We start from the raw sequence: 20925 nt of genomic DNA, 5'->3' as shown, positions 1-20925 counted from the left end.
AACAGACACACTGACGTCAATAATGTGGACACATTAACCACCAGTCACACCTAACTTCAATAATGTGGACACATTAACCAACAGACACACTGAACTTCAATAATGTGGACACATTAACCAACAGTCACACCTAACTTCAATAATGTGGACACATTAACAAACAGTCACACCTAACTTCAATAATGTGGACACAGTAACCAACAGTCACACCTAACTTCAATAATGTGGACACATTAACCAACAGACACACTGACTTCAATAATGTGGACACATTAACCAACAGTCACACCTAACTTCAATAATGTGGACACATTAACCAACAGACACACTGACTTCAATAATGTGGACACATTAACCAACAGACACACTGACTTCAATAATGTGGACACATTAACAAACAGTCACACCTAACTTCAATAATGTGGACACATTAACAAACAGTCACACCTAACTTCAATAATGTGGACACATTAACCAACAGACACACTGACTTCAATAATGTGGACACATTAACCAACAGACACACTGACTTCAATAATGTGGACACATTAACCAACAGACACACTGACGTCAATAATGTGGACACATTAACCAACAGACACACTGACGTCAATAATGTGGACACATTAACCAACAGACACACTGACTTCAACAATGTGGACACATTAACCAACAGACACACTGACTTCAATAATGTGGACACATTAACCAACAGTCACACTGACTTCAATAATGTGGACACATTAACCAACAGACACACTGACGTCAATAATGTGGACACATTAACCAACAGACACACTGACGTCAATAATGTGGACACATTAACCAACAGACACACTGACTTCAATAATGTGGACACATTAACCAACAGACACACTGACGTCAATAATGTGGACACATTAACCAACAGACACACTGACTTCAATAATGTGGACACTTTAACAAACAGTCACACCTAACTTCAATAATGTGGACACATTAACCAACAGACACACTGACGTCAATAATGTGGACACATTAACCAACAGACACACTGACGTCAATAATGTGGACACATTAACCAACAGACACACTGACGTCAATAATGTGGACACATTAACCAACAGACACACTGACGTCAATAATGTGGACACATTAACCAACAGACACACTGACTTCAATAATGTGGACACATTAACCAACAGACACACTCAGACGTCAATAATGTGGACACATTAACCAACAGACACACTGACTTCAATAATGTGGACACATTAACCAACAGACACACTCAGACGTCAATAATGTGGACACATTAACCAACAGTCACACCTAACTTCAATAATGTGGACACATTAACCAACAGACACACTGACTTCAATAATGTGGACACATTAACCAACAGACACACTGACGTCAATAATGTGGACACATTAACCAACAGACACACTGACGTCAATAATGTGGACACATTAACCAACAGACACACTGACGTCAATAATGTGGACACATTAACCAACAGACACACTGACTTCAATAATGTGGACACATTAACCAACAGACACACTGACTTCAACAATGTGGACACATTAACCAACAGACACACTGACGTCAATAATGTGGACACATTAACCAACAGTCACACTGACTTCAATAATGTGGACACATTAACCAACAGACACACTGACGTCAATAATGTGGACACATTAACCAACAGACACACTGACTTCAATAATGTGGACACATTAACCAACAGACACACTCAGACGTCAATAATGTGGACACATTAACCAACAGACACACTGACGTCAATAATGTGGACACATTAACCAACAGACACACTCAGACGTCAATAATGTGGACACATTAACCAACAGACACACTCAGACGTCAATAATGTGGACACATTAACCACCAGTCACACCTAACTTCAATAATGTGGACACATTAACAAACAGACACACTGAACTTCAATAATGTGGACACATTAACCAACAGTCACACCTAACTTCAATAATGTGGACACATTAACCAACAGTCACACCTAACTTCAATAATGTGGACACATTAACCAACAGACACACTGACGTCAATAATGTGGACACATTAACCAACAGACACACTGACGTCAATAATGTGGACACATTAACCAACAGGCACACTGACGTCAATAATGTGGACACATTAACCAACACACACTGACGTCAATAATGTGGACACATTAACCAACAGACACACTGACTTCAATAATGTGGACACATTAACCAACAGTCACACCTAACTTCAATAATGTGGACACATTAACCAACACACACTGACGTCAATAATGTGGACACATTAACCAACAGACACATGCAAACAATCCGCGGAATCACTTTACTGCAACATTAAAACAACAAAGTTTTGAGCAGTTTGTACAGGGTTTATACTGCATATTGCTTCAACAATTGTAAAAACACCTTTGAAAGACCTTTAAGGACTTTATTGAGAAAAATGTAAATCGCATTCACGACCAGTATCATCCATTCATAAGTATCCCGTACCCCAAGATAAAAATAATAAACACAAGCAAGTAAAAGTAACTGAGTTACATGCGCCTTAATTCTTGAACCTTGTCTTACTGATTGTTGAGTTTTCCACTCTCAAAGGATTGATCAATAACTTCTGTTTCACAAAGGATGTTCTACATTCACATACAGGAGAAACATTTGAAGAAAAAAAAAATCAGTCACACAGCATATTTTACAAACTGTTGCAAACCCAGGTCAATTTTTACAAACTTTTCAAGATTTTAAAAGGGGGATCGTAGAAACAATGTTTTAAAACTTTTAAAAGCCGTGTGAAGTAGTGAACTCCGTTTTAGCAATTTTTGCTTTGGTCCCTGACCATTTTGCAAGAATGATTCTCAATGAAATTGTGGTAAGAGAATGATTAGACTGAGGTAGAAGACATCACGATCAAGGCATAGGCTAATAAAGTAATACAGTAACAGAGTAAAAACAGAATTGCCAATCATTTTTAAAACACTTGTCAGAAAGGAGCAAGCTAAAAAAAAAAAAATTATGTTGATTGTTCACATTCTCTCCAGTGGACTATAACCGTCCTTGTGGGAAAATGTTCATTGTTTTTCCTCCCTTTTTAAAGAACAGGCAGTACATGTTTGTATAATCCTGACCAGTGTAGCCTAAATAAAGGTAAAGATATCATGTTTAATTAGACACTGGTCCCACTGAAATTGTCGTGCACAAAATTTTAGAGCAACCTTTAGCACATTTGTAAACGTGTACCGCGGCAGGGGCATCTTTTTCATTTCCAGCAAAGGCTGTGCCTTTGCAACATCACACACTTACTCAATCTGTGTATTTCATGTAATGCAATTTTCGCAATAACTCCTTTAGGTTAGTGATACTGTCAATATGAAGAAATTGCATTACACCATAAAGTTTGGTATTTCACTAGTTGAGATCTTAACATCCCCACACACAAAAATCAACAGGAACAAGATCGTCAAAAAGAAAAGTTTATATCACTGTTAAAACAAATTTGTCATCAGAGTGCAAGGCTATTGCTGCAGTCTTAGCATGGCATTTTTCAAGCCATTGTTTAGCGCTTCAAGTTGTAGACAAGTGCTATATAAATGTTCTTTATTAGTATATTTTGTTCTGGACCGTTTACAAATCCACAAACTTCGTTTGATGTTACTTTCTCAAGTTGACAAGCTTTTTACGCTGCTTGACGTTAGCATCATTGTTGTCGCGACTTTTGTCGAGACGTCCATTCCCCATCTGGCCCCCAGCCGCCTTTTTCTTGTCAGTGGCAGCAGAGGAGTGTAGACGGAAAACTCGGCTGAGTTCCACCCCTGCGTAAACCCCCAGGAAGGTAGAGATCCAGTAGGCAAAGATGTGCTCAACGATGTCTGTGCCTTGACAGTTGAACGTCATGCCTGTCGCCATGGCTGGGTGCATGTACATGCCCGTCATGTCCACACCTGTAAGCAGACACCTTGTTTTTTGATTTACCTGGACAAACACACCTGAACCCAGGAGAAAGTGATTCTTCACTAATGACTATAATCATGTCTTGAAACAGCTGAACTTCTGTGCTTTTTACTGCCCATGGACCCTCGCACGTTTATGCCTGCTCAAACGAGCACAAACACACACAATGGCTCATGGGACACCCCTCAATAACAATGAAAAGAAGCAAAATCAACGGAAATGACTGGATTATCAAGCACTGAGTGTGGCAGAGTTGCGCCAAGCAACAATATGCGGCTGACCGACTATGGCCTGTAATTGCATGCAGCGAACAACTTACTCTGATATGTATGTTATGCAGTGCACGCTGTGAACAACTTACTCTGATATGTATGTTTGCAGTGCACGCTGTGAACAACTTACTCATAACTCATAACTCATAACTCATAACATTTTATTGATCCAAGCAACAATATGCGGCTGACCGACTATGGCCTGTAATTGCATGCAGCGAACAACTTACTCTGATATGTATGTTATGCAGTGCACGCTGTGAACAACTTACTCTGATATGTATGTTATGCAGTGCACGCTGTGAACAACTTACTCTGATATGTATGTTATGCAGTGCATGCTGTGAACAACTTACTCTGATATGTATGTTATGCAGTGCATGCTGTGAACAACTTACTCTGATATGTATGTTTGCAGTGCACGCTGTGAACAACTTACTCTGATATGTATGTTATGCAGTGCATGCTGTGAACAACTTACTCTGATATGTATGTTATGCAGTGCACGCTGTGAACAACTTACTCTGATATGTATGTTATGCAGTGCATGCTGTGAACAACTTACTCTGATATGTATGTTATGCAGTGCATGCTGCGAACAACTTACTCTGATATGTATGTTATGCAGTGCCAGCTGTGAACAACGTACTCTGATATGTATGTTATGCAGTGCGCGCTGTGAACAACTTACTCTGATATGTATGTTATGCAGTGCATGCTGTAAACAACTAATTACTCTGATATGTATGTTATGCAGTGCACGCTGTGAACAACTTACTCTGATTTGTATGTTATGCAGTGCACGCTCTGAACAACTTACTCTGATATGTATGTTATGCAGTGCACGCTGAGAACAACTTACTCTGATATGTATGTTATGCAGTGCACGCTGTGAACAACTTACTCTGATATGTATGTTATGCAGTGCACGCTGTGAACAACTTACTCTGATATGTATGTTATGCAGTGCACGCTGTGAACAACTTACTCTGATATGTATGTTATGCAGTGCACGCTGTGAACAACTTACTCTGATATGTATGTTATGCAGTGCACGCTGTGAACAACTTACTCTGATATGCATGTTATGCAGTGCACGCTGTGAACAACTTACTCTGATATGTATGTTATGCAGTGCACGCTGTGAACAACTTATAGTGGGGCTCGTATGTTGCAGACGCACTAATAAATCATTCACATCTTGCAACAAACATCATACTTTGTGATATTGTTCCTTATGATTATTTAAGAGATTTCAGATACAGAGCCACTTCAGAAATCGGTTTTTTTGTTTTTGATAGGGAATAAAAGGCTGCATTTACAGCAGACGAAATTCGTACCAAAAGCGCTCAGCATTAAATAATCCCAACTCAGCAAATGTAAAATTCAATGGTTTACCACGCACCAGAAGTTGTCTGCTGATAACACATGCATGACATAAATACTCTTATGGGTATTTTTGTGTTCTGGTATTTAATTTGATCGTTTTTAGAATGTTATATATCCGCAGCATAAAAATTCAAGATGGCGGCCTCCGCAACATTGCGTGTTTTGATTTGAGCGAAAACAACGTTTCTGAAGGTAAGTTTTCAAGAATACGCATCCATTCACCAATGTCACATCATTTTACTGTTTAATTCTCCCCTGGGGTCTGTTATTCATCGGGTGAAGCGCTGAAATGCAGAGACTTTGTTTAATCTTGCAATAGCTCATTAGCTGGATTGTCAGTGATGCTGATAGATCTAGATCTATCTGTTGATTACAAGTAAGGAAATCATGATCGCCACGCTGGTGATTTTAAACAGATTAAACGAACTTTGAATAAAAGGCGAGGTGAAAGAGATTGTTCATGGTATGATCAATGATTAGTCCTGCCTACGTTAAGGACTTCCATAAGTCTCTGAACGGCTGAGGTGGGGAGGGGTAGAGTCAAAAACTGAGTGAGGGTAGGCCAGATAGTAGGATGACCAGCTGGAGATAAAAACACTCCACTCCCCATGTCTTTACAGTGTTGTGATCAAACTTTCAAAGACGGTAGGTAACAGACAAAAGCATACAGTGTATGCTAATCAAATGAGATAAGTGGTTTTGAAAAATGAAGAGGTACCGCTCTTTGAGTTTTACAATTTTGGTTTGTTGTTTGTTTCTCATCCTTTTGCTTATTTTAAGTTGACCGTGCATTGGTGTGAATTTTATTTTTACAGGATATATACACGAGTTACACCACATGCCGGTTCCTGGGAACAAGCGTTCTGCAATTATTCCGGTGCCACAGAAGGGAGCTGATTTCACAAGTACTACTGTATCAAGGTTTGTTACCTAATACATCCTGTCTAGCTTATCAGTAAGATTTTTTTATTTGTATTAATTGGAACATGTTTGCACATCATTTGTAAGCGACCTCTGTGAATTTGATGGGTTTAACGTACCCTCACTATGGTCAACATTCTGTTAGCGACTGTTTTAAGCGAATAAATGTAGCGGTCAGAAAGATTCCAGAATCAGTTCGGTCACTGGAAACTGTGTTTGTTTGTTTTTTAACCTGAAACAGTAATTATTCAAATACATTCAAATAAAAATGTCACTTTTGATCTTTTGTGTGAAGGGTACCCCAGGCTGATTTCCTGCACCATGGATGTAGAGGAGGCCAGACAGTCTGCTTCTCATTCCAGCTGTGTTCTGCTCGTGAAGTGTATCACATTGCCAAAGCCATTGGTCAAGAGAAGTCACCCTGTCTGCCCATTTTGCATAGCCTTACAGGCTGTGACACTATGTCGTTCTTCAATGGTATTGGGGAATCAGAAGGCTTGGGAAGTATGGCAAGCATTTGAAGACGTCACTCAAACTTTCTTCATGTTGTCTGCTCCTCTTTGTAAGCTGAGTACCACTGACAGGGCAGCACAAGAGCTTTTTGGTGTACATTTGTAGGACAAAACCAGCAACGTACTGGGTGTAAATAGTGCTAGACGGTACCTCTTCAGTAAAAAGAGCTGCCAAATTGACCATAATCCCCTTACTGCTGCTGCAGGACATGAGATTGAGAAGAGCCATCTACCTATTAGACTTCCAAACTCTGTGGGCTGGCAGTTCAAGGCTGGAAAGTGGGAGTCATTCTGGACGAGCTTTCCAAGAGGTATCCAGCGTGTGCCGAGAACTCATGAGGTGTGCCTGCAAGAAGAGCTGTACAACAAAACGCTGGAAATGCTGCTAAGAAGGACTGCAGACCACAGCTTTCTGCAAATGTGCTTGCATGCCTGTGAAAACTGTCAGCATCTAAACTGTGCAAAAATATTATTGCACCCATTTTCATACCCCAACTCAAACATTTATTCCTGTGTCAATTTATTCAAACTGGCTATGCCATTAAAGGCTCGCATCTTCGCTATCTGGCACATTTGTTGTTTTTTTTACATCATCATTTACACCGTCAAAATAAGGATACCCTTGACGTGACAAAGAGATGCGACAAAAACTTCGGGTACCTTTTAAAAAGCCGACGACAATTCCTGAGGCACAACTGGGTCACTGTTGTATACGAAGAGAAAGTCAACTTGATTATCCATCCAGAACAGGTTGTTTTATTTCGCCATCTTGCATATTTCTAGTGTTGTGCCATTGTACCTACTGATGTATGTGTCGATCTCACGGATGAGATGTTTATGTGTCAAATTTGAGGGATACCCAAGTCAACTAAAATCCATGTATTTTAGCAATGACCAAGTGGGTTGCGTTGAAACTTTCAGGAATGTGTGTCTACACACGAGGCGTAGTTCAACCGTTTGAGTTCACTTTCAAATCTTCACGAAATGATATTTTAAAAACTGCCACAGGTTTGTTAACTTACATCCCACATATGTTTGACTTCGCATGTATAATATGACAGATGGTTGTTTCAAGTACTGCCAAAGTTTCTTTTGAGTATATACACTTACCGGAATGTGCTAGTTGTGTAAACACATGAGAACAAACAACGTTTTCGAAATACAGCGATTATGAATTTTAGTCGACTTTTGAGTTGATACATTACATTTTTATCAGTTTTATTTTGGGGGTACCCTTATTTGGGCGGCGGTCAAATAACCCATGTAAAGGCCACATTTTATCTTAAAAGTGTTCCAGTTAGCCAAGTTGAGTGCCCTCAATAGCATACATTGAATACAACAGCACAGGAATGAATGTTTTCGTTTTGGTATGAAAATTGGTGCAATATATTTATTTTTGCACAGTTTAGGTAATCCACAAATTCTTCAACGCTGCCACCCACACCGTCCAATCATTCTCTGCACCAACAATACATGTATTGTTTTGTTTAAAAAATGTTTTTGTGTTAGTTTCTATTGCAAGAGAATGTCTTGTAGCACCAAAAATGCCTAAATACCCTTTTATTGGCGGCCATTTTGAAAATTGTTAAAAAAACTACTGATTTTTTAATTTTTTCACGGTGGCTCTGTATCAGGTTTTGTTAAGCAAAAGCAAATGTCCATTTACGCCAAATTTGCTGTTAATCACATGAAGTGAAATATGCCTAACATACCCAATTTTTACACTGGCGGCCATTTTGAAAAATTGTTTAAAAACTACCCATTTTTTTATTTTTCGCGGTGGCTCTGTATCAGGTTTTGTTAAGCACATAAAACTCTTCATATTTGCTGAATTTGGTGTTTGTTGCATGATTTGAATGATTTTGCAACATAGGAGCCCCACTATTACTCTGATATGTATGTTATGCAGTGCACGCTGTGAACAACTTACTCTGATATGTATGTTTGCAGTGCACGCTGTGAACAACTTACTCATAACTCATAACTCATAACATTTTATTGATCCAACAAAGGAAATTAAATTGGTCATCAGCACATATAGGTCATTAATGGAAAATTTCCTAAATAAATTATCATTTAATTAATATACTTACCCGAATCACATTAGCATTGAGTCACCTGAGATGCTTATCACTGAAAAACGCTTACCCGGCTAAAGAATTTAAAGGGAAGCAACCCCATCACCAAAACGAAAGTGAAAGTAGCTTTGGTAATGGGCCAGTACACCGGGAGTTACCTCCCATACGGGTGTATGCCACGTCACTTCCTCTAGGAACACGTGCCTATTATCATACGGCTTTAAAAAAAAATCTTAAAACCATAAGCGGGGCAGGTGGGAGGGAATACAGTATGTGATTCGGGTAAGTATATTAATTAAATGATAATTTATTTAGGAAATTTTCCATTTAATATCATATTCTTACTCCGAATCACATTAGCAGATAACATCAACAAGGCGGTGGGCTAGAAATGAATCAAAACTCACCATCAAGTTCTGGACAGGAACTGGCCTGCTGCTATGAGCGCTGGAAGGCCTCTGGAGCCATCCTGTCGAAGAGCTGTGACGTCCCGAAGATAAAAGTTTATGAAAACATCTTCGGAACGCCAATACGCAGTTGTCAGCACCTCCTCTAGACGTCTGGAGCGCAGAACTGCCAGAGAGGATGCCCACGCCCTCGTCTCATGGGCTCGGGCCGAGTCAAGTGGCAAGGAGGGCATAACCCCCCCCCTCTTTGTGCGCCTCCACTCATAAGCCTGCTTGATGAGCGAGGACACCCACCGGGCCAACGTTACCTTCGACAAATCTTTCTCGCGCCTAGTAAGGAGAGAGATAAACAACAACTTCTGAGAACTAGACCGAATCGGCTGAGTCCGGGCTAAGTACAGACGAAGTGCCCTCACAGGGCAATTGACCGAATCGGGGTCACCCGGGGCCAACGCGCTGGTCAGAGCCTTAACTCTAACCAGCGGAGAGGCCTGCCCCGGAGACTGATTCTTGGCCAGGAAATCAGGCCGGAAACGCAAAGATGCGGAACCGTCCGGCTCAAAGGAGATATCTCCAGGCTGACCCGACAGGGCGTGGACCTCGCTACCCCGTCGGGCCGTAGCCAACAAAAGGAGAAACAGCGCTTTGCGAGTGACATTGAACAGACTGGCCTCGCTTAAAGGCTCAAAATCCGCAGAACGAAGGAATTCCAGGATTAAAAACAAGTCCCACTTGGGAGCGGGCAAACGAGCTTTAGCTTCCTTAAGAGCAGCCCCTTTAATGACTGCAGCTATAACGCCCCCGACTCGAACAGAACGACCAATCTGCTGAAGAGTCGCCGAGATAGCGGAGCGCCGGACCCTCAACGAGGAGACTGAGGCGCCCTGTGAAGACATGAAAGAGAGGTGGTTAGCGACCTGAATAGAGCGCGGAGCCACCGAACTCACCCCTCTAGCTGAACACCAGGCAGTCCATGCCTTCCAGTGGGAAGCATAAACTGAAGAGGTGGACGCTCTATGCGAGCGAGCCACCAAGTCCAGAGTCAAAGACGACGCCCCAGAGCGCTTCAGCGAGTCCCGAACAACTTCCACACGTGAAGCTTCAGAAGACTGGGCTCCTCGTGTGGAATGCCTGTTCGGGGCTGCACTAGTTCCCCTCGCACGAGTGCGAGAGGAATGGGGGGCCCTTGGGCAAGCCGAAGAAGATCTGGAAACCAGACCTGCGACGGCCACAGAGGAGCGACCAGAAGAAGAAGGGCCGGCTCCTCCATCTCCGCTTTCCGGATTACTCGGCTGAGTAACGGAAAGGGAGGAGTCTGAAGATCTGTATGTGCCCCCCAACCCTCCCTGGACGCATCTGTAAAGAGGTCCAGGTCGGGGAGGGGCACGACGATCGGAACACCTCTGCAGACCCACTCCGTGTGCAACCACGGAAGGGTCGCAGACTGGAACCATCCCTGCAAAGGGATGAGGGCGTCCCAGTCCACCAGAGGAGAGTCCACAAACGGCTTCAGCGCGAACTGAAGCGGACATTTGTGGACCCGGCCCAGTGAAACCAGAAGAGCCATAGACTCCATCTGCCCCAAGATGGAGGCGAGCGAGCGGATGGAAGCCATCAGGAGAGGTAAAGTGGAGCGAATCTGAGCTTGGAGCTTGTCCACCCTTCTCTGAGAAGGCTGGACAGTCCAAGCGACCGTGTCGAAAGACATCCCCAGATAAGTGAATGTCTGTGACGGGGTCAGCTCCGACTTTACCCGGTTGATCGAGAACCCCAACCAGTTGGATTCTCGAAGAACCGTCAGGGTATCCTGCGAACAGCCGCTCTGGGACTGGTTCATGATGAGCCAGTCGTCCAGATAAGCCCGCAGACGGATACCCTGGGACCTCACCAGTGCACAGACCTGTCTCACCACCATGGTAAAAATCCACAGTGCGAGAGACAGCCCGAAAGGGAGTGCGCGAAACTGGTAGATCTGATCTCCCCACCGGAAATAAAGCCATTTCTGGTCGGTCGGATGCATAAGAATGTGAAAGTATGCGTCCGTGAGATCGATCGAGGTCACCCAGTCTCCTGGGCGGAGAGAGTCTCGGACAGAGGCTGGCGTCTCCATCTTGAATTTTATCTCCCTCAAGAAAGTATTGAGGAGAGATAAATCCAACACGGGACGCCATCCTCCTGATGCTTTGGGAACAGCGACCAGACGCCCGTAAAATCCCAGGGAGCTGTGGACCCGAACTCTCTCCACCGCGCCCTTCTGCTCCAGGGAGGCAATTTCCGACTGCAAGACGGAACGTGCTTCCTGCGAGAAGGGGGGCTTGAACCGCGGAGGCACTCGGGTAAGAGGCGCCTTTTCCTCCCGCCAGAGTAGACGGAAGCCCGAACTCACCACTCCCACAATCCATTGGCTGTCTACTACCGACATCCAACGAGAAAGTGCCCGGGAGGGGCCTCCCGCCATCACCAAGGTGGAGGGCGGGAGGGAGGTGAGATCGGGAGCGCTTCATTGGGGGTGTGGCTTACTTCCAGAGCCGCCACGCCCCCTCCCCGATGCCGTCCTCTTCTTCCCACCACGAGCGGCCGGCGAAGCCTGCCGCTTCTGAGCTGGCTTGGGGTTAGACGATGTCTGAGCCTGCTTCTGTTTAGAAGGCTGAGACTGTTTCACCCCCTTCAGAGTGTAGTCAAGGAACTGACTGTCCTTGTTTGACTGAATCTCCTTCTGTCTGGCATCCAGTGCCAGCGGACAGAAGAGAGACTCCTCTGAGACCGGGGAGACTCTCAAGGTCTCCCTAGTAGCCAGCTCCGTGAATTGGGACTGCGAGAGGAAGAGATCCCTCCTGCAGAGTACCGCTTGGGTGTACTGCAGGGAGGAAAGACGCAATTGTTCCTCATTGACCTTGGCCAATGCGGTCAAAAGCGCAGAGACATCGTCCGCATTCTGTTCTTCACTGAGAGTGAAAGGAACTAGCGAATCGGTCAATGCCCGAGACAGAGCCCGAACGAGAGTCTCCGCAATGGAGGACAGTTCGATCTGCCGACGTCCAACCTCCTCAGCAGAGAGGAGGGAAGCCTCGGAAACCGGCAAAACCGAATCACGCTTGATCGGTTTAGTCAGAAGAGGCAGCAATTCCCGGGAAACCGGAAGGGTAGCCCTAGGGAGTGCAAAAGACGCCAGCCAATTCTGGCTCTGATTGGGCATGCCAAGCTTCCTATTGGCCGTAGGCACGAAGGAAGAGGCTTGGGCAGCTGAAGCCACCCACTGCTGAGCTGATTCCGGAACTGGACCAAAAGGAAGCAGTAACGGAACAGGCACTGGCCGAATACCACTCCCCGCATGTGCTGGACGAACCAGTGAATGCGAAAGTTGGTAAGCCACTGACGGAGACTCGGCGAACCGGAAGGAAGAAACATCCTCCTGTGCCGGCCGGAAGTCCGCCATGGCAGAAGGAACGAATGATGCGGAAGAGTCCGCAGCCACCACCCCTTCAGGAAAATAACGAGACGTTACTTCCGCCGCGACGTCAAGAACAGACTTGAGCTTCGACGGAAACACGCCCCGCGACTCCTCGCTGACCACTGATGGAGCATCAGAATAGTCACACGTGGAACCATGACCGAAGTCACCAGTTCCGGAAGCAGAAGCATGCCCTGGCAAACCGGAAACCGGAAAAGCCTGAGCACTAACGTCATCCTGCCGCCCAAAACCCTGTGAAGGTAAAGGGTAAGCAGGACGACCATCCGCAAAAACCGGAGCTGGATGAGCTGACGTCACTCCCCCGACTGAGTGGAGTGATGCCTGCTCAAGCCTAGGCGCTTGAAAGCCGGAAGGCGCACGCTGTAATCCACTATCTGGTATCCGGAAGGAACCACCAGAAGAGGAAGAAGCGTTTCCGGCCGAAACCGGAAGTGTAGTCAACGGAACCGCAAAATGCGGAAGTGAAGACTGCACTGGTTGACTTCGCGATCCGGAAGGACCGGAAGTCAGTGAATACTCCATCCTGCCGCGACCGCCGTAGCGTGCCGGAGCGGACGGATCATCACTTCCGGCAAGTGCCGGAAATGCGGCAGTCGAAACCGACTGCCGCCGCTGTTCGAACAAGTCCGGGGCCTCGTAGGTTATCGCCGGAAATGAAAGATCAGCAAGGTATCGGTCGTGACCCGATGCGAAAGAGCTGTCCCCCGAAGGAGAACGTCCAGGCGCCTCACGAGGGCTATCGGACCAGCTCTGCTTACCAACCGACGCTGAAGAGGGAGGACGCTGCTCCAAGCCGGAAGTGGAGGACAAAGACACGGAAGCCAATGCCCGGACGTCACTGCCAGATGCCGGAAACGCCGAACTGCTGGCGACGGAACGCTGAAATTCTGCCTGCACCAAGCTGCGGATTTCTGGAACCAGTGACTTTAACAGAGAGGAAACCAACGCACCTTGTCCAGGTGCTAACAAAGAAGACGAAGTCTCCGATGTAGAGACAGGTGCAGAAGTAACAGTAGCGCTAGGCGCCGCAAAAGAAGCAGAAGTAGTAACAGCGCTAGGCGCCGAAATTGGTACAGCCAACAAAGTGTTACGCTCTTGGTCTGTAACAAGTAACGTTGCTTTGGAAGAGGAAGACTTAGCCTTAATTTTCCCCTTGGGGTCCGACTTGCCACGGCGCTTGTCTGAATCAGACATGTTGACAACAACACGTGGCAACGCGAAAAAATTTACTGAAACATAAGTCTAAACGACTGGAAAATTCAGTAAACACACGCACTAATGCGTTAACAAAATACAATAGCTAAACTTGCCCCACAAGCAGAGGCACGGAGAGCTACAAACAAAGTCACACGAGCTAGAAAACTAACTCACACAACAAAATGGCGACACGCAAGACACTGACACAAACGTCAACAACACGTGGCAAAGTAAAAAGATTTACTGAAACGTAAGTCAAAACGACTGAAAACACAGTAAACACACACGCTTACGCGTCAACAAAATACTAAAGCTACACTTGCCCAAACAGAAAGAGGGCACGCAGAGCTACTAGCAAAGTCACACGAGTTAGCTAACTAACTCACACAACAAAATGGCGAAACACGCAAGTCACTGACACACAAGTCCGTAAAAAACGGACAACGTACAGTAACGAAACAGCGCAAACAACCAACAACAAACGGGAACGAGCTCACCAAACTGTAGGCAAGGCGAGCAGACAAGCTGGGTAACGTGGCCGGCGGGTGTCACTCAAACACACAAGGTCAGCCACAGAGCGTCAAAAAGTGAACCGTCCTCTCCGAGGTGAAAAAGACGTATGATAATAGGCACGTGTTCCTAGAGGAAGTGACGTGGCATACACCCGTATGGGAGGTAACTCCCGGTGTACTGGCCCATTACCAAAGCTACTTTCACTTTCGTTTTGGTGATGGGGTTGCTTCCCTTTAAATTCTTTAGCCGGGTAAGCGTTTTTCAGTGATAAGCATCTCAGGTGACTCAATGCTAATGTGATTCGGAGTAAGAATATGATATTAAATTAATAATTATAAAAGAAGAAGAGAAGAAAATTTATAAAACCCATGATAACAAAAAAATATCTAAAGTAATATATGTACAACTACAATACCCTTTTTACTTGCACACTTGACACACCGACACACCAACACACATGCATACATACCTACATACATACCTACATACATACATACATACATACATACATACTCTGATATGTATGTTATGCAGTGCATGCTGTGAACAACTTACTCTGATATGTATGTTATGCAGTGCATGCTGTGAACAACTTACTCTGATATGTATGTTATGCAGTGCATGCTGTGAACAACTTACTCTGATATGTATGTTTGCAGTGCACGCTGTGAACAACTTACTCTGATATGTATGTTATGCAGTGCATGCTGTGAACAACTTACTCTGATATGTATGTTATGCAGTGCACGCTGTGAACAACTTACTCTGATATGTATGTTATGCAGTGCATGCTGTGAACAACTTACTCTGATATGTATGTTATGCAGTGCACGCTGTGAACAACTTACTCTGATATGTATGTTATGCAGTGCACGCTGTGAACAACTTACTCTGATATGTATGTTATGCAGTGCACGCTGTGAACAACTTACTCTGATATGTATGTTATGCAGTGCATGCTGTGAACAACTAATTACTCTGATATGTATGTTATGCAGTGCACGCTGTGAACAACTTACTCTGATATGTATGTTATGCAGTGCACGCTGTGAACAACTTACTCTGATATGTATGTTATGCAGTGCACGCTGTGAACAACTTACTCTGATATGTATGTTATGCAGTGCACGCTGTGAACAACTTACTCTGATATGTATGTTATGCAGTGCATGCTGTGAACAACTTACTCTGATATGTATGTTATGCAGTGCATGTTGTGAACGATTTACTCTGATATGTATGTTATGCAGTGCATGCTGTGAACAACTTACTCTGATATGTATGTTATGCAGTGCACGCTGTGAACAACTTACTCTGATATGTATGTTATGCAGTGCACGCTGTGAACAACTTACTCTGATATGTATGTTATGCAGTGCACGCTGTGAACAACTTACTCTGATATGTATGTTATGCAGTGCACGCTGTGAACAACTTACTCTGATATGTATGTTATGCAGTGCACGCTGTGAACAACTTACTCTGATATGTATGTTATGCAGTGCACGCTGTGAACAACTTACTCTGATATGCATGTTATGCAGTGCACGCTGTGAACAACTTACTCTGATATGTATGTTATGCAGTGCACGCTGTGAACAACTTACTCTGATATGTATGTTATGCAGTGCACGCTGTGAACAACTTACTCTGATATGTATGTTATGCAGTGCACGCTGTGAACAACTTACTCTGATATGTATGTTATGCAGTGCACGCTGTGAACAACTTACTCTGATATGTATGTTATGCAGTGCACGCTGTGAACAACTTACTCTGATATGTAATGTTATGCAGTGCACGCTGTGAACAACTTACTCTGATATGTATGTTATGCAGTGCACGCTGTGAACAACTTACTCTGATATGTATGTTATGCAGTGCACGCTGTGAACAACTTACTCTGATATGTATGTTATGCAGTGCACGCTGTGAACAACTTACTCTGATATGTATGTTATGCAGTGCACGTTCAATGTACCCTTTTCTATCAAAAATAATTATACTCATCGGAATTCGTGATTTGTTGCAGCAGTGATTGCTGACAAATATGTGTTTTGCCCGAGGTCTGGAGCCCAATGCATAGCCCCAAAACATAGGAGCCTAATTTGATGACGTCACGGCAATAAAGTCTGTGGGCTCCATAAAGTCTCTTATTTCTAATGCATAGACCGCGCATAGAGCCGTATGTCGGTCATAAAGTTATAGCAGGCCCCTCCTTCCTATAAGAGTTATTTAACCGGCTATTGGAGCGTTTAAAATGGCGGCTGCTTTCATGCGGATTCAGGATGAGAAGAAATTTGAGAAGCAACCGGATCTTTCTTGACTGCATACATCCACTGAATCGTTACGACGACGTGGAACTGTGCAGAAAATTCCGCTTTCGTCGGCAGGACATTCTTGCAATCACGGATGAACTGTAAGAGCAACTCGAACTGCCGAATCGAAAGGGTGCATTGCCGCCGGTTCTGCGGGTTATCTTGACTTTGGGTCAGTTTTTACGCGTGCAGATCTTTTCAAGATGTGTGTGGCAAACTGATCGCGGAACATAAAAATAATAATAATAATAATTGTCAGTAAGTACTGGTGTCACATGACTGATGTGAACCAGTTGATTGGCTAATGGCGATGCGCTAAAACTGTTAGCGCACTCTTGGAGTGCGCTAACTTTTCCACAGAGCGTATTCTTCCGCCCTTTGCCTAAGCGAGAGTGTGCTTCTTTCTTTCTTTCTTTATTTGGTGTTTAACGTTGTTTTCAACCATTCAAGGTTATATCGCGACGGGAGAGTGTGCTCTCATCCTCAGAATTAATTAATGACATGTAGCTTATATTCTCCTCAATACCAATGATTATGACCATACATTTCCTGCTTCTCAATTATTATTATTATTATTGTGATCATTTTTATGCGCCTAATCTAGATATAGCCCTAGGCGCTTACATATTAATTTCTGCCGAAGTGGTTTTTTTCTGACAGATTGCATGTGCCTGTGCCACAGATCTAAAAATAGAACCCGCTGTGTCTAATTTTTCAGTTTCGACTTGCGAAGATTCCTCTCATAATTATGCCATGTTAGTGGCATGTAGCTTATTATCCACATTACCAAATGATGAGTTAGTATACAATTCCCAGCAGCTAACAGAAAACACAAGTGTTATTCCGATAACGTAGCAGCTAGATCAGCACGTAGCAGACTACACTGAAATACGACTGCATCTGTTCAGTAAATGAATGTTTTCCGAATTATTATTTCAAGGCAAGAACAATCGGAATCGAAAACGTGTAGGGTTTAGAACGTTCTTACCATATATAAGATTTATTACCAGCCTGCCTCATGCGTGCAGACTCGGTGCAACGTGACGAGCAATTTTTGTTTCTGAAACTGAGACTCAGTGCAGTGGTTCGATTGCCATAGCCTAGCAGACGACATAAATCCCGCTCAGCAAATTGACATGTTGGGCAAATGTGAACGATAAAACGATGGGGACATAATACGTGTAGGGTTCAGAGCATTCTTACCGTTCATATTTAGTACCAGACTCCCCGATGAGTGAAGATACCACACGAGAAACATGCCACATTTATTTTGAAAATGTGCTTACCGTCGACCTTGGCAAGGGGCAAAACTCTGCACAGTCAACCTGTCGAAGCTCGATGAAGGTTTCGAATCGCAAATAACTAAGAGCACAGTCCTTTCTCCGAGTTTAAATGAGGTCTCAATGAAAGATCATCACTTTTTAGCTTAACGCTACACTGGAATTTACCAACAGAAATTAAAACAAGAGTTTGCGTGTGACGAAAGCACGACACACTTGAGACAGCCCACACAAAAGTAGATCTGACACAAACCTGACCACACAGTTACGCCTATCCAAATGCGCGTTGCAAAATGTGCGTTTTGAATCTTCTTTTTTATCTGGCGGTACTGACAATATCGTTATTGAAACAATCCCAGTGCACTAAGGGATTTATAGAGCAAATCTCGAAAATAATTATTGAACTCAGCTATGCCGCTCTTAGCTATTGCAGGCACTATTTGACCTCATGCATGCGGACCGCGTAGTTCTATAGTGGGTTTCATAGCTATGCGCTCCATAGCGCTATGAAATCCATAAAGTATGTGCTGGCTATGCATTGGGCTCCTGGTGGTTAATTTGGCTTGAGGTCACGTGAGTTAAAATGTGCATATTTTCAAAAGAAAAGTGTATCATATCGAGCACACACTGTATAACATACACATCAGATTCAGAGCTAGTTATTCGTGGCAATCATGGGTAAAAGCAGGTCAATTCTGTGCTGTCTTTTGCCTCACTGCCTGGAGCGCTACTCTCCCCAGGCAATTGAAAATTATTGAATTGATTTTTTTCCGGAAAATGTCTTTTGTAGTTATGGTGGTTAAAACTGAAGGCCCACTCCGCCTCCCATAACCCAAGGTGCTCTCCATAGACAGCGAGCATTTTTCAAAGAATTTATTTCACGACTATTCTTGGAATGATACTAGGTATGACAGGCATGCAACACTTACCTGCACAAACGAGCAGAGCACCATTGATGCTTTTGATGATGCTGTCCACGACACTGCTCTTGACCAGCTGCTGATGGCTCAGCCAGGTGTCATACAAGACGGCAGAAAACTCGATCAAGAACCCAAGGACCACAGGCACATGCAAGTCAGATTCACACGCTGTTCTCTTCAACAAAGCACAGTGCTCTTCGTTCACCTGACGAAAAGAAAGACACAAAAAATAAAAAATAAATACAATTAAATTAAACAAACCAAAAAGTGCACTGACTGCCTATCTTCTTACCTGTTACAAAAAAGCATGCAACAACCATAAAACATTCAGAAAAATGTATTACTACTCAACAGCTCTAACGTCTGTGTGCACAAAAAACTGAAGTACGAGGGCAGAACAATCTCCATATTTTCAGCTCAAAGTTAGCGCATCGGGCTGTGGGCCGGGAGGTCGTGGGTTCGAATCCCATCAGGGTCATGTGGGTTTTTCGGGCTACGGTCGGCTCCTACCCAGAGTGGAAGTGCTATGGTTCCTATGGGAAGGCTGGGATCACACAGCCGAGTGTCATTCACTTAACGAATGTGACTTTGAGGGTGCTCAGGTTCTGTATACCTGACCAACACCGCAGGTGCGGCAGTTCTCGGGCCTGGTTGACGCCAGGATATATTATGACAGTAAGCGTAGAGTGCTGCCCTGTCACGTAGTCTCAAACCAAATTGGAAATCCAAAGCATCATCATTAGTATCATCCTCATCTCATTAATCATCCAAGATATAAATTGTCCTTGCTCTTGTGGCCCTTCATGCCCAGAGCTCTCATGGTGACCTTGGTCTCAGTGTTCCTGTTCGATCCTTCCCTGAATAGTAGTTCTGCTGTCAGTCTTCAACGTGTGACGTTTTGGGGGGTCGACGGAGGGACGTGGTGGCGGTCTGCCCTCTGGAGGGGACGCTCACTCAGTCTGGCTCCGCGACTTAAAGTCAATGTCGTTTGTAGGGGGCATAGTAGGTAGTGGGCTGCGTCCGTTAGCTCGGGAGAGACCCACTACTGAACACCATCGAAGTGACTCAGCAGAAGTGCAGTGTCATCTTCCGAGGGTAGCCTACCGCAGCGACCCGACATCCCCCCCCTGGAGCGTCTGTAAAATTGACAAGTCTGGCAGCGGAACAAAATTCAGAGGTGGTTGGAGCAGTGAGTGCAGGGACGGGGCGGTGTGAGAGCACAACGGCACAAAAGAACAGGTGTAAGGACGAAAAGAAAAAAAAAAGAAAAAAAAAAGGACAAAGTGAACACACACACACAAAAAATGATGTAAATCAAAGAAAAAAGAGGAAGAAAAACTATTTGTAATTTCCCATCTCTTTTCTTCAATTCAAAAATACTCAAACAGCAAACGGAACCTATATTACAGATATAAAATCCTTCCTACTAAACAGACATCAGAATCTATATTATACAGTGGAACCCCCCTTTTAAGGCCCAAATTTAAGACCTCCTCTCTTTAGGACCCTGTTTTCATACATTTTCTGGTAATACATTCTGTAAATTTACCCCCATATTATTAGACCCCCTTCTTCTTAACTCATTGTCTCCCAGGTACGGATATATCCGTACCCACTCATATGGCTCTTTGTTTGTTTGTTTGCTTCAGGCATGGGAATTGAAAATTGT

The 20925-nt window shown here is 44.1% G+C and overlaps 1 protein-coding gene and 1 long non-coding RNA gene across 3 annotated transcripts in view; one reads left to right on the top strand and one right to left on the bottom strand.

Moving 5' to 3' along the window:
- Positions 1–2446: 2446 nt before the first annotated feature.
- The window catches only part of LOC138982730 (aquaporin-11-like), a 33839-nt gene continuing 15360 nt past the window's right edge, over positions 2447–20925 (bottom strand). For both annotated transcript variants that reach the window (XM_070356061.1, XM_070356062.1), the window contains exons 3-4: positions 19266–19461; positions 2447–3967 (exon numbers count right to left, since the gene is read on the bottom strand). In XM_070356061.1, the coding sequence (XP_070212162.1) occupies positions 3678–3967; positions 19266–19461 (486 nt within the window). In that variant the 3' untranslated portion in view covers positions 2447–3677. The remainder of the gene's footprint in view (positions 3968–19265; positions 19462–20925) is intronic.
- LOC138982733 (uncharacterized) lies at positions 5409–8903 on the top strand. Its single transcript, XR_011460950.1, has 3 exons — positions 5409–5830; positions 6454–6559; positions 6855–8903. It is a non-coding gene; the product is annotated as an uncharacterized lncRNA (long non-coding RNA).

This window comes from Littorina saxatilis, linkage group LG12 (assembly GCF_037325665.1).
Source record: "Littorina saxatilis isolate snail1 linkage group LG12, US_GU_Lsax_2.0, whole genome shotgun sequence".
Taxonomy (NCBI): domain Eukaryota; kingdom Metazoa; phylum Mollusca; class Gastropoda; order Littorinimorpha; family Littorinidae; genus Littorina; species Littorina saxatilis.
This window is presented reverse-complemented; position numbering and strand designations above follow the sequence as displayed.